The sequence below is a fragment of the Carassius carassius genome, chromosome 38 (genome assembly GCF_963082965.1).
Source record: "Carassius carassius chromosome 38, fCarCar2.1, whole genome shotgun sequence".
Lineage (NCBI taxonomy): Eukaryota > Metazoa > Chordata > Actinopteri > Cypriniformes > Cyprinidae > Carassius > Carassius carassius.
The window spans coordinates 8588479-8604275 of NC_081792.1; the positions used below are offsets into that span (position 1 = coordinate 8588479).

The window sequence follows — 15797 nt, forward strand, 5'->3', positions numbered from 1 at the left end:
ACTTCATCCGACGGAAAGGGGGGATGTAACGGATATGCAGGTCATCGATTCATGGGTTCTGAACTAATGAATCACGGTTCGTTGAATCTAAAACAATGCTCCTTATAAGCTGAACAAAACTCCTTATAAGCTAAATGCCTGGCCTGGCGCCAGCCTGGCTGGATTTAAATTATTTACGACACAGGATGAGACATTCCAAAGTCTCGTGAGCAGCCTCAAAGGAGAAATTAACTCTCCTTTCAACTTACACACACACACCCACAAATGTTTTATCTTACACTCATCATGTAAATCCTTAATAATGTGTATTTTGAATAGGTTTGTGTATTGCATAAAAATGGTTAATCCTGTGATGTGAGGATTATAAGTATGACTTGTAAATAGGAAAGGTTTCTCCTCATTTTAACTTTCTCAAATGAAATCATGAGCTGTAACCCAACTCCTTCAGAGTCGTAAACTTTACGACTCTGAATCTGGGAGAAACAGGGAAGCCAGCTCTCGCTGGAATTTCTATAAGGAAAGGGAAAAGCACCCTTTTAAGTGTATAAAATATATAGCTTTTTTGTGCTTAGATGTCTCCCCATATCAAATTGGAGTATCTGCAATTGTATCATGTGCTAATCAAATTTTAAATGTGTGTAATTCTGCATTTGACTAACTTCGTGTTTCTATCAGCTATATATGTACTGTTTGGTGTTTTTGGAATTGTCACGTTGTGACCCAACTATCCCCCTGTATAAAAGGTGTGTAAAATGTATTAATCTTGACTTACGAACTTGCTAGAATATCACTGCTGAAATCTGATAAGCCCTAAATCATTAGGGTGGATGTTTCCACAGAGACAAAGGAACTTTTTCCCGCTTCAGATCGCGGATGTTCATTGGTTGTTCACACGAACAGAGGCGTGAACCATTTCAAGCCATAAGAACTGACCCAGGAAGTTCCTCCCTCTCTTAGCTCTCTCTTCTCTCTCGCTGGTCCGCGCTCTCTTCTGGTCCTCGCTCTTCCCGTACGCGCTGCTTGCGCGGCCTTATGGCCGCGCTCCTATCGCCGTCCCCCTCAGCACATGGGCTGAGAGGACAGCCATTCTCATGACTCCTTCGAAAGCTTTCATTTTCGTTGTTTTGTTTATTTTCTTACTAAGTTTATTCACCTATTCGCCTCTCCACACGAGGAAGACGAACTCTGAAACATTGCTTTCTTTGAACTTTCAAATATCGCGCGATTCCGCAGCAGCCCGGACACAGAGAGGACAAGCCCAGATTGACGCACGCTACACGCCCACGCTGCTCCAGCACCCACACAGAGACACTTGCAAGTATCATTATGGAAATGCTGCTAAATCTTAAATGCTGTTTAAGTTGTCTATAATTTGACTTCTAGGTTGCCTCTCAAGGGTTAATGTCTGTTGGTTTACATAACTGAGGGCGTGATTGTGATCACGCCTTTTCTCTCATTTATCATGCCTTTTCTCTCATTCTCTTTCTCTCCCTCTCCCTCATTTGGATTGAGTTATGTCTTGTACAAAGTTTACTGTATATATATTGTTGTACGCGTATTTACTCTGTATAAATCATAGTTAATGTATTATTAGTTCAATTATTAAATTCCATATACTCCAGATTGTCTGTCTAAGTTGCTCATGTTACGAAGTCAATGAAATGCCGATCTTAGCTACAAAGCTCATCTGTTACTTTTAAGTAATATAAATTTTATAAGGACAAGAGAATGGTTTCATGGCCAGAAACTATTCGTTATCATAGGAAGTGATAGCGTTACTGAGAATTAATAAAACTAATCTTACGGCCGTTTGCTGGACGAACCTCGTTTGATTTACATTAATTTCTAGTAAAAGATATCACAATAATTGATATGAAGAATAGAATATTGAAATATTAATGAGTAAATTACAGTGCCTTGTGATGAGTTATTAATATATATGCAATTGACCTATTTTTCATCTTCAATAATTTTAATGCAACTGTAATATGATATATATATATTAATCCTATTCCTGATTAATTACCCAAATTCCCTATATCATTTGAGTTAATTATTATGTACAACCCAGTGCGGTTACACTATAAACATTTGTAATACATTTTTTGAACTAAATCTTTACAATCTTCTCCATCAATATTAAGAGCTGAAAGAGATTTTTTCTCTCTTATCTTATTGTCTTGCCTTGAAAGAGCACTGTTAAATGTCCGAACTGATTGCACTATATTTTCACTTTTATTATTACATTTTCTAACTGTTTTAAATTCATTAAATTGATTTTAAATAATGTTTTTTTTTAATTCTTGTTATTATTTTTCTTCATTATTATTTTACTTTCTTTTATCTAAAGCACTTTGAATTACCATTGTGTACGAAATGTGCTATATAAATAAACTTGCCTTGCCTTATGAATTCCCTTTTTGCTACTTCTAAATAAAGTACATTAATTTGGAAATTGATCTCAGCCAGCTCTAATGTCAAAGCCATCTGCTGGAGTGCCAATAACAGTCACCAGAGGGCACTCCTTCTGGGTAATAGTTTGTTTATGTTTACCCGGACTGCATCTCCCATGATTCCCCTCACTCTGCTCCCATTACCCCTTGCACTCATTATAATTGTATGTAATTGTTTTCAGCTGTGTGTAATTTATGTTAATTATCCCTTCTCTTTAAGGACTAGTGCTTGACTTCACAATGTCCAGCCCAGATGTGTCTTGATGGCTGCAGGGTCCCCTGGTGGACCAAGGCAGACTGGTTCTATAGGGGATATCCGGTGAAGATGGTCTGGCCCCAGAAGCACTCGACTAGATTCATACACAGGGGAGTGTAGGTAGAGCTGACAAGGCAGGTGCCTCCCTTCACTTGCTTATCATTCATATCATGGAGAATTTGTAAGTGCCTTCCGTTGCACAAACAACATGGCTTCTTCAAAGTGCGCTGCATAACTCGATGAGAGCATCCACACTTTCAACATCTATTTTTCGTCTTTGCAGTCACAGTAATGCAGAAGGTGTTGCTTTTGGTTGTGCTATCAGCTGACTGTGGCAGCACTAGTGATGATGGTTGATCTGCACCATGGAGGATGGTGATTGGTTGAGATTTCACCTTGGGATCTCTGTGGAAGTCCGTTCTCTGTCGGTCTCTGTCTCTAGAAATTCTGTCTCCACCAATGCTTTCAGGGTCTTGACCCCATGATTAAGGCTTGAGCCACTTCCCAAAGACAAGGAGTGTGTAAACAATACCTGACTCATATGCCTTCTGAAAGATTACTGCAGCTCTGGAGGTAGTTTTTGGTGAGAAATCGAGCCACCTGAGATCCACACCATAATTCAACCTCACCTTCTGTGACCAATGTCTTAAGGAGACCTGCAAGTAACTGGATTTGGAGAGCAAAAGTATCTGGAGCAGTATCTCCAGATTGGATGTCCGGAGAGTTTATAACAGCAGCTATTCTACTTCGTGCGAGTTGGTGATGTTGCCCAAACCTCTCAGTGAGTGCTGCCATAGTGTCTGAATATGGAGAAATGGAGTTCAAGAATGAATCGGCTATCAAGCAGGCTTCCTTTAACTTCAAGTGGTCAACTAGAACCTGGTACTTAAACTAGTTCAGTTGCATCCTCTGGCAACAGATTTCCCAAGGCTAGCTTAAGGCGTGCAAATTCACCTGGGTCTCGGCAGGTAAAGTCAGGTATTGTTGTCTGCAGACTTCGGTACATTGTCTCCTGTCTAGTCACATTCATCTGCCACCCAGGTTAGTTTGCTGGTAACCCATAGGGCTGGATAGAATAGTGTGATGTAAGCATGGAGGGGTTAGGGACTGACCTGTGCTTCTCTGGCTGCTGTCGACCCAGGTAATGTCTGTAGGGGTCAGGCAAGCTTGAAGGAACATGGGCTGATACTCTGAATCATACTGATACTAAAATCGTAATGACATCAAACTGGAGGAGGAGCATGATGTGCATCGTCTGTATTATAAGGGTTTGTACTCTTTGGAGTGGGAATTCTGCATGGTGCTGGTACTAAATGAGCACGGGGTGCTAGTTTTGCCACAGGTGTTTCTGACTCCCTGTAAATAGTTCTAGATGAGGGCACAAGAGGTGTTGGGGATACATGCTGTTGTTTGGGAGTAGGAGATGACCTCTGACTTGACTAGCTCCTCATTAACATGTCTTGCATACCTTGTTGGATTTCTGTCAGTTGTCTGATCTCTTCTCTCAGTGAAAATTGTGAGTGATGAAACCCTCTATTCTCTCTTTCCAGATCATGCACCGTCATAGGAGGATCCAGAGGTAAGGTATGGGTATAGTCGTTTTGTGCACTTCACTGGTCTCTAATAAGGTACCATGGCTCTGTTTTTAGTAAAATCATGGTGACTGAATGGATGCAGTACATGCAAATCGTTCTGTTTTCCTACTAATTGGCCTATACATTTTAGATGTTTAAAAACCACCAAACTGACCCCAAACCAGCCGAAATTTTGTCCACCCGCCCAAAAATTTTTTTATTCGCAATAGACCGCACAGCATTGCTTTTTAATCTCAGTCTCTCTGCAAATCCAGCGTCGAATTGTGTCTTGTTTACAAAGCAATTTGCGACGAAATGAAGCAAACAAACACTCAATGTTTTACTCAAATGAGCCGAAACTTCATCAAAAATAAAGTTCAACCATGCAGTCCTAATATTTGCTAGATCTGATGTAGCTCCATTTATGTTATTTCCCTTCTACAGTATGTCATGTGCGAATCAGTGGGTGGGTCTACAGAATTAGGCCCTGATATCCTTCTGTGGAGGCACTGTACCCAGTGTTTCTCGACCACTGTGCCATGGCTCATTATCAAAACGTTTTATCTCTGTTCAATTTTGTTTTTATTATGCCAATTTTACTATTTTAAATCAATGCTATTGGTCATCGTATGTCCGTTTGTGGGTTTTACAAATATTTTACCAATGAAAAGCATTCAAAAGAGCTTGTGACTAAACCTTGTACCACCGCTCCCTATATGCAGAGTACGCAGTTTGCGTAGGGCATTGTGTAGATAAAATTATCATTTGTATATACATAAATACAAATATAAACATGAACACACATGCATTATTATTATTTATCATAAAATTGTGTACATTATTATAAAAATGCATTTAATTGTGAATGCAGTAGACGTGATGAGCCATTCCCGCATCCTTGCCCACCCTCACCTCATGTTTGGGGCTGACTGCAAATGTTTATAATCTATGGACAACTATGCCCAGAAATAAGACATCAGTTGTCCAGTGCCGAGAACAGAAAAAGTAAAAAAAAAATTGGATGAAGCCCGTGCATCGATTTCAGGTACGTTCATAATCCTGTGAAACTTTTTTTGGCTGTTGACGTTAATAACTATACTTTTAATTATCATATGATGAGCTCATTGATGAAGTCGCCTACAGAAAAAGCAGGAAATGTGCCTTTGTAAATTTGGAATGCTCCAGGAGATGATGTATATCAGTGTTGATTTTCATATTGTCGATTTACAAGCCGCCTTGTCTTGCGTAGCCAGAACTTCAAACTGACGCCTGAAGGTCTGGAATTCATGGCAGCTTTCATTGGCTTAGGCCCGCCCATGAGGCCATTTGACCGACATGTCAAACAACCAATCACAGTTTGTTTTGTTCAGTGTCACGTTTTGTGGCGTGGAAATGTCGTCACAATAACAGACTGGTGTGTAAAACTCTCAGACGTATTTTAAAGATTCTATGCTGCGAACTTTAAATATTTCACATACTCCTGATACTCCAGTGTTTGGTTAATACTGATAAGTGCTTGTAGTCACAGTTGTAAACACGACGGCTTTCTTGTTTCGTTATGGGGTTTGGCGGCACGGCATCTTTGTTTCCAGGCGGAACGTTAAAGAACGCCACACACACGTCTTCTGGAAATCCTGTAGAATTCAAACCAATCCAATGACGATTTCGACCATAGACATATAAATACCTATTATTATAATATTATTATATATAATATTATTATTAAATACCTATTATAAATAGTCTATTTTGACACCCCTGAAGTATCTCCATTTTTGTGTCCCATATGTATCAGACAAATAGTTGAAAACAAAGTATCGGGTAGGGTTAGGGAGCCCAATAAGGTGGCACGCATTTTTTTTTCTTTTAATTCAAATAAAAAATTACACTCAATGTGTTATTATTATTATTATTGTGTTTAATAATTGACTACAATATTGAGGTTCAGCTAATTGCTACTATTTGAAATAAGTATCACAAACAGCAGAAAATTCTACCATTTTATCATAGTGTAAATGGAAATGCACTCAGTGTATTGCTATTTTCACCTAGTGATTTGATTCAATTTATTATTGTTCATTTTGAATATATGTTATCTTTTTAAATGTTTTATTTAATGGGTGTAATTTGAGTTTGTATTTGTTATTTACTTTTTGCTTTAGAGCTACAATTTTAATTTGTAAATAATACAATTTTATTACAATTCATTTATTTATTACATTTATGCTTTTTTAAAAATTATATTATTATTATTATTATTTCCATCATATTTGAGGGAGGGGGCACAACAATACAATTCTGCACACATTTGGTCAGAAGCGGCCCTGAACTCATGTAAAGTTTGCGTGGACATTAACACCTAAAGTTTAATGAATTAGATCGCGTTCTAATTAGAGTCATTATGAGCAGGAGACAGACAACTTGGGAAAAATTCGTGCTCGTTTCTCAAAAGGCCAGCAGAGGGCGCCATATTTTAATGGATTATTATCTTTCAATACCAGAATCCACCATAACCTTCGGTCTGAATGATGCATTGTGGCTGATATAGTTTTGATATAAAAACAATAAATTATGTACAACTACACTCTTGAGAAAAATGGTTCTAAATAGTACCAGAAAAGGGTTCTTCGGGTTGTAACAATATTAGAGCCCTTTTTAGTGCTAAATGGAACCCTTTTGTAAGGTTCCATAAAGAACCATGCTTTGAAAATGCTATATAGGACCTTAATGTTTATTTTCATTAATATTTGTAAATGAACATTTATATAATTATTTATATAATTTGTCTATATTATTTATTCATATTGTTTTTACTCCTCTATCTGCTTGATACAATACCCTGCAGTGTCTAGGGTTTTACATAAAAACAACAACAACAAAGTGTCATTTCTAAATAGAACTGGTTCAACATGTAAAGAACCTTTAAAGAACCATCTATTTTTTAGAGTGTAGTATATTTTATTGGATGTATCCTTCTAAAAAGTGATTGGAAATTATGTTAGTGTCTTTAATGTGCAAAAAGGAATGGTACAAATAAAAAAGAAAACGTCATTATTACTTGGATGTCGTTTCTCACCCCTTTTTTTTTTCCGTCATTTGGTAGACTCTGGACAGGTCATGCTATCGAGGGTAGCGAGAACTGGGAATTATTCAAATGCTTGCAGCAAAAAGGTGTTGCATGAGCAAATGTGATGCAGTAGAAGGTAATTCTTGTAAATAAACCAGTAAAAAATTAAACCAGTACTTTTCAGAATATACTACAAACCAATATTTGTTCCCAAACTAGCTGTACTGAGTGACATGCAGCTGAATCTGCAACCCTGTTACCCATCCTGATGTTTCCTGTTTTAATTTCAAATTTATTTCATTTGAAATATTTAGTAACTTTTTGAAATGTCATTTTATCTAAATGTTTGTTAAATATTTATCCCTTGATAATCACAAATTAGGTTCACAGGGTTGCTAAAATTAGACATATCTCCTGATTTTGATAATATACAGCAGTTATTATTTTCAGCACTGCACCTCCTTTGATGTACAAAACAAAAAAGTTTCAGACCCTATATTTTACCTTTTTTTTTTCTGGAAGGTTTCAAATGAATCAACCACTAATATATATATATATATATATATATAATTATTATTATTATTTTCAGTTGGGTTCTAGTCACATGCAAAATATGACTGTAGATCATTTATTTCCAGGTCATATTTCACTTACCTTTTTTTTCCATCATAAATAGGTCCCCCAGGATGCCCTGCTTGAGGCAAAAGAGTGTTATGTATATGCCTAATGACAACCCTGGAATAATTACTGGAAGACAAAAGTTTTTTTTTTTTTTTTTAATCAACCATGACTGTAATGAAGTTTCATATTTACTCATGTGGCCCCGGTCATCCCTCATGATATTTACATAGAAGATAAGTGTAGCACTAATTGAATGGGAGCACACAGTTATTGAGGCATTCATCTGGATTCATCTGTTAGATATGACACAGTTCACACAGGGTCCTGAGAGCGTGTTTCTAATTGTGTGTGTGCAGAAGAGGCCAGCAGGTGCCTGTTCTCAGATCAGATTTGAGGCTCTGACAGCTGCTCGAGTCCCCCAGATGGCACACAGGCAAAGCCTCTCATTAAGGAAAGTAACTGCGTGTGTGCATAAGAGCGAGAGAGAGGAAGAAAAAAGTGACAACACATTCATTGAGAATCTCGTTGATTCAGGTGTCAATTAGAAATCATCTGCAAGGACGTGTCATGAAGGCTGTGATCCTTACATGGCTCTGTATGACAGTTCAATTCCTCATTCAATTTGAGAAATAATGAAAAGTTAAAAGTAGAATAAAGGCAAATGTCCAGAAGCAGGTCAGATCAGAACCTGGCCCTTTAATGTGGACATTTACATTTGTGATTGGTTGATTACAGCTTTATTAAGAGCTTGACAAAGTTGTGTTGCATGCATAATTTATCCTTATGTTGTCTTTTTTTTTAAGACTTTGCTTTGGATGGGCATCGACTAGTAGTTTTCAAATGGCAGGTTAAAATCACTAAAAAAGAAAAAGACAAATACGAAACTATAGAGCTTTGATCAATAAACTAAGCATTAAGAAATCATCTTACAAAGATGATTGGTGTTTATTCCTCCTCCAGTATGAGCTCCATAATATACTAGCTTGTATATTACCTGATGTCTCAAGTATGATACTCGACAAAAACCCCTATGCAATTTTTTATTATTTATTTTATTTTATATTTTGTCTAAGTGTTTGTCTAAAATAAACTCTTCCATTTCATGTTCCATGCTTATTATTTTATATTTAGTATGATAAACCAGTTGAGAATCACACCAAATCACTCCTGTGAAACACAACATATTGTTGTTGATTATATCAGTAATTATCTCCATATTTTCTCTCCCTCTTTCTTCCACATTTTCTTTTAAGGCAATGACATTTTTGTTAAACCGAACTGAAAGTGCCTTGAAAATATTACTCACTCATTGCCTCAAAATAGTCTGATGCGTTTCGAGATGTGACTCTTGTCTCCCGAAGCTCTAATTGATCTGGTACTCTTCATTATCTGTGAAGAACATGTCACAGGTTTCCTGCATGACTCAACAGGAGCGGAGAACTGCAGGACACCATCGTCTCGCAGTGAACGTGTTAATGGGGGAAACCTTTCAACATACAGTCCACCAGAATCTAAAAATACATTCTCTAAAAAAAAGTCTGCGACTGCATGGACATGAGTTTGTAAAATACTTCATTTTAATTATTCTTATTTAGTTAAGGCATTTCAATACAAAGCATTTCACAACCCACCGTATGACAAAGATCATGAACAATAGAATTTGTTGGGAGCAAACATGCAAAAGAAATAATAAGAACAATAAAATACAAAAAATGGTCTATTGTATGTTGCATTAATAAAAAGAAATATTTAAAGAACATATTTTTTGTGTGTGTGATTTAAATGTATATTACAAGTTGTATTTTAATGAATTAATAAAAAATGGTCATGATATGCTGGTTGGCTGCCAATGCCTCAGGTGAAAATAAACAATGATTATTAAAATATATTGCCATATATATATATATATATATATATAACATCCCAACATAACTACAGAAATATCAAGAGAAAACAATCCCAATCGGTCCACTAAACTTCAGGCCATACATGCACAAGTATCCCAGTTAAAAACAGTCTCTACAGTATGTTACATGTGAACAGCACTCGATGTATACAGGTCCTGTGTCAAACATTTCCTGTAATACAGGTATACATATATCCTCTGCACGGTTTTATGAAGCAATTCAATCCTCGTGGATGCTGGTCATTTTCTTTCATGAGGACTGTATTTCATGGCTTATCGTACATTCCAGGCAAGAACAAAACTAAACTGATTTTCTTACAACATCATCTCAAGAAAGGGAAAAAATAGATGCTTATTTAAAGCAGGCCTGTGACATTGCAGTAAAGTGCTCCCTTAAATGGTTCAGAGAAATTAGACACTGTAAACGTTTGTAGGTCCATGCTGGAAAACAAAACGTCGTACCAGTATACTCTCAATTCCAATTCACCACACATCGAGTGTATTATTATTATTTTTTTTTTTTTTGCGTTTTGTATCTGTTTGATATGTTGTTTCTATGCATCTATGTAAACATGCACTGGTTAGATGGACATATTTTACCATTGTGCCACGTTTTAAAATATTCTTGTGAAGTTAAAAGAACTTCAGCTTTTAAAAACATGCTGCAAGACCTAGACCTTTTTAACTGGGGAGAGGGGGGTCCCCTGATAGTACATGAAACATGAAAGTAATGAAAATGAAAGTGTTGATTGCTGTCATAAATGTAGAAATGCTCATGTCACATCGGGGTTTTTTTACGCGTTTTTACAGCATTGCACATGTCGCTGAAACCTCAGAGTGTTTGCGTACGCATGCAAAACGAATCTCGCAAATTTTTTCATCATAAGCAACAACGTGCAGATGCATGAATTACATTTTATGTAAGTAAGAGATTAATTTATCATCCAGTGTATGGACAGCATCATTAAATATAACAGGAATTTTGAGTGCTTAATCTCTGGCTAGTCAGTAATAATAATATTGTTTAATGCGAATGTCTTAGAATCAGCCACTAGGTTGTTAATGAGGATAAGACAAAAATGTAAAATATATATGAATCATAAACAAACCTAGAAATAAAAATATGACCAGAGATTAAAATTATGCTATTACATCGATTTTTGTATATATATATATATATATATATATATATATATATATATACAGTACAGACCAAAAGTTTGGAAACATTACTATTTTTAATGTTTTTGAAAGAAGTTTCTTCTGTTCATCAAGCCTGCATTTATTTGATAAAAATACAGAAAAAAACAATAATATTGTGAAATATTATTACAACTTAAAATAATGTTTGTAGTACTCTATATATTATCATTGATTTATTTTTGAAGGGGGGGTGGGGGGAGGGGGTTAGTGGTTAGTGGGACCCCCCAAGAGCTTTGACACAATTGTCAAAGGGTGAACATTGGTACCTTTAAGTATGTATCAGTACCTTAAGTGTACATATTTATACCTTTTGAGAAGACAACGCCCGAGTGACAACTTCTACAACTTTTTTTTCTACATGACGTGTACTGTAAATATGTGTAAAGCTTTGGACAGCAGTGTTGATGTTTACTTAACTGTCAGATTTCTCTCTATGGAATATGTAAAAAGCTTGAACTTCCTTTGTGTGCTTTTCTAGATAAACACACAGAGCAAATCTCCTCTGTGCTAACTCACTAGACCCAAGCTTTTGATCAGATATTACATGCACAGTGGCATCCTTGCCTGTAAAAAGGTATTGATGTCACTGACTTCGCAAATAACAAAGAACTGATGAACAGATGAACAGATTGAATAGTGTAGGGTTGCTACTGAAAAAAGGTCATTAATTTGCAGGCATTGAAATGGACGAATACGATTACTGTTGAAACTGTGCCTGGTTTAGATAAACATCCTATTCATCCGACATCAATGGCTCCCAAGATGATCTATGGACCCTCTTTGGGGAAACTGCAGCAGTGTAAACACTGACACTTTTGATTGTGAGTGATTCCGGTTGTAACGTTTTGTTGATTTTCCGAACAAAATGAGACAGTTATACTCAGTGTTAAGTATGAAACAGTTTTGTAATACAAAGTATCAGTGTTGCATTAAAATATCCTAAAATGCTAGATTTAGAAAACGTTCCCCACATTGGACTGGTTTCTGTAATGAAAGTGCACCAAGCCTCTACATATTAAAATCATTTGGTGATATGCATAGTTAATCTCGTTTTAATGATCTCACTGGCATTCACAGGGAATCATTTGGGATAAAGGTTTATCAGCAGGTTTTTGTCTTTCTGTAAAAGCAGCATTCTTTCCAATGATTATCTTGAGGGCAGGATATTTATTAATGTGGCATACAGTGTGTAAAATTTATATCATTTATTTTATAATTTACTTAAACAGTGAAAACATAAAAAATAAAAAAATAAATAATAATAATAATAATAATACTTGTGTGTATCAATTCACCCTGAGAAAATCAACAGATTTAAATCTAGAAAAAAAATAATAAACATTATTTAGATTTTTTTTAAGTAGGTGGATAAACACACAAATAGAAAGAATAAAATTAATGACATCTGGGGGGAAAGGAAAAGTGAATTTTTATTAATGTGGTATATGGTGTATGAAAATCAGATAACGTATTTAAAAAAAAGTTATACTGTGTGCAACACAAATCAATTAAACTGAAATCAACTGACCTGAAATACTGATAATAATAAAAAACATAAAATAAAAATAAAGGATTTTAACACTAGGTCATTAAACACACAAATATACAGAATAAAATACATGACATGAGAAAAACTGTGGAATATTAATGTACTATATGGTGTGTAAAAATCTGTATTAAAATAAATAGAAAATTTTACTTAAATCATGAAAATGTTAAATAAAAAATGCAATAATATTGTGTGCAGTAAATACAAATCGATCAATCAATTCCACCAAAAAAAAAAAAAAACTTTAAAATGCACAGAATAAAATGCATTAATGACATCTGAATGGGTGAAAAGACTGTAATGCTTTGATGCTCTATGCCTTGTGGGTTGGCAGAAATACATCTGGAGATAAAGAATGCCCCATACAGTCACAGGGCTAAATGCTCCTGGTTGTTATACCCAGGCAGCACTGTAAATGTGCTCAATTACAAAAGCTCCTCCATTCAGCCCTGTACTGGCAGAGTACAGATACATCAAGCACTCTTATTTGATTAAAAGCCTCTTGACAAAATTGAATTGGTGAATGAACTAGAGTTGAGTGGGCGACACCATTCTGAGCACACTCCAGGCCTCATTTCTGCCCGAGACGGAGAAAGGACCCATATCGGCTGTGCTGCTCTTACGCAGAATTGACCAAAATGGCCACTAAGCATTCCTAGAGAAGCACATGAGCAAGAATAATGCTGATTATTGATGCAAGTTGTGCTTCTACAGTCATTTTAGGCAGGTGCCATGTGAAGTTTTGGGGAAATAGTACATCTCTCATCACAGCAATCATGGATAGGAACAAAGTTATTATTTCTCACACATGCATGCTTTCCTAAACCATAATGGATACGGACAGAGAATAGAAATAACTTTTTTTTTTCACAAGCAATGCTTAACGTAATAAACCCAAACAGACACGGGCCTGACCTGATACGAAATGAAAGTGATACGAATCTAAAAACGTCACTGTAAAGCACACACTCAAGTATAACAATGTGGAGTAAGGTCAAATGTCAGATTAGGGCACACTTGTCCTGGTTCACTGAGACAATCACAGACAGGCACAAGTTGAAACCACAAATATCCTCCTCCTCCTGCTCTTCATTCCCTTGTCAACTGATCCACAAAATAAGAAACAGTCACAGGCCAAGATATAGATATTTTTAAACAAAACGAACAAAAAAGCTGCCCTTGGGTCAGATTCTTCGACCACACTGTCCATCTGAGGACAAAAACAAATGGGCAGAAAATGTAAATGGCACAAACAAACACCACTGTACCTCAAAGTGTCTCGGAGAGTTCAAACACACGGTGATGCAGGGAGCTAAACCATAAAAGCTCCGGTACAGCTACCCCATGAGTCCAGGGAGAGGACCTGTTGTGTTAAAGCAGGTTTGGGAGCGTGTGCTCAGATCTGTGTGTGGTGTGTGTGTCCTGGCGGTGTGTATGGAGGTGGCGCTGGATTGGGTTTGATTCCCCGGCTCTTCATGTAAGAAATGAACTGGTCAGGAATCTCAGCCAGAACGTCTTTGGCCAGTCGTGCCATGCTCAACACGTGGTTTCCCGTCCGGTCCATGTAATCCCGGAACGGCACAAACTGTGAGGAGCAGGAAGCAACATGCACATTATTCATCTGTCCACTTATATAGGGGTTCTTAACTTTCTTATAGGCCTCACGTTGTCCAATACAATATTCAAGGGCCCCTCAAAATAAGGTACGATTTTTTTTACTCAGCAATCCTTCAGAAATCATTCTAATATGCCGATCTGGTGCTCAGTTATTGTTGCTAATCAATAATTGATTGATATATTATGATCTTTCTTATTATTATCATGATTGTTGAAATGGTTTTTGCTACTTACATATTTTTTTGGAAACAGTGATACATTTTTTGATGAACTGAATGTTTACTTGAAATCCTATAAATAAATGTCTTGACTCTCAATCAGTTTAATTCACCCCTGTGAAAGAATACATTTTCTTTAAAAAGTATATATATATGTATGTGTCAAATTCGATTTCTTTTTATGATTTTCTTTGGGTTCGTATAACACTGAAGACTTTTTTTTAATGGCTGATGACAATTTAAATTCCAATAATATTTCAGATACTACAACTTTTACTATACTTTTAATCAAATAAATTCTTGGTGGACATAAGATGCTTTAAAGAGTCTTACAGATTCCAAACTCTTGACTGGTGTTACATTGATTAGTTAACTAAAACCATTTATTAATACACTACACAATTTTTTAAAGAAATTAAGTGATTTTGCGGCACTTGTAAGTCAACTTTCCATTCATCCCAAATTTTTTTAATCTTCAACCCAATCATGGGAAAGTGCATTGATGATATAAATATGAATGAATACCTTCCTTTCCCAGTTCAATCAACTATCCCCAATTTATTAATCCACCCATCAATAAAATCCTTCCCATTACAACAGCCATTATTCCAACCCACATCTATCAATCCATTCTAGGCTTTTCATTCATACATCCACCCACCCAACGCATTCTTCCCCATTCATCCTCTATTCATTCATCCATCCATACCTACATTATTGTACTTTCATCCATCCATCCATACCTCCATCCATCCAATGCATGCTTCCCCATCCATCCTCTATTCATTCATCCATCTATCCATCAAATTCTTGGGGCCCTATAATACACCTGGCACAATGCGACGCAAGGCGCAGCGCAAGTGTGTTTGCTAGTTTCAGTCCGGCGCCATTCGCATTTTCCCGTCCAGCGCCACGTCATTTAATTAGCAAATGCATTTGCGCTCATTTTTGCGCCCATGGGCATGCTGGTCTAAAAAAAAGGCGTGTTCAGGAGCATTGCTAGCCCAATGCTATTTTAAGGAGCTGAAAATAGACTGCGCCATAGACCAACTCATCTAGTCTAAAGTCTGGCGCAAGGTTTTTTCTTTGTTATTTAAAGAGCATACACGCTTCTTATTAAACACAGGGATGCACAGTAGCACACAAACATGCCAAATATTAAAAATTAAGGATTGCAATGCATAAGCTTTTTTTGGAGGCTATATATATTTATTATATATATATATATATATATATATATATATATATATATATATATATATATATATTTTATATATATATATATATATATATATATATATATATAAATGCCTAGATGTCATAATGGATAGTC

At 36.2% G+C, this 15797-nt stretch overlaps 1 protein-coding gene across 1 annotated transcript in view; it reads right to left on the reverse strand.

Annotated features, from left to right (window-relative positions):
* Window positions 1-13509: 13509 nt before the first annotated feature.
* Window positions 13510-15797, reverse strand: part of LOC132119259 (copine-5-like) — a 186791-nt gene continuing 184503 nt past the window's right edge. Inside the window, exon 20 of the mRNA XM_059529067.1 lies at window positions 13510-14214. Within this exon, the coding sequence (XP_059385050.1) occupies window positions 14026-14214 (189 nt within the window). The 3' untranslated portion in view covers window positions 13510-14025. The remainder of the gene's footprint in view (window positions 14215-15797) is intronic.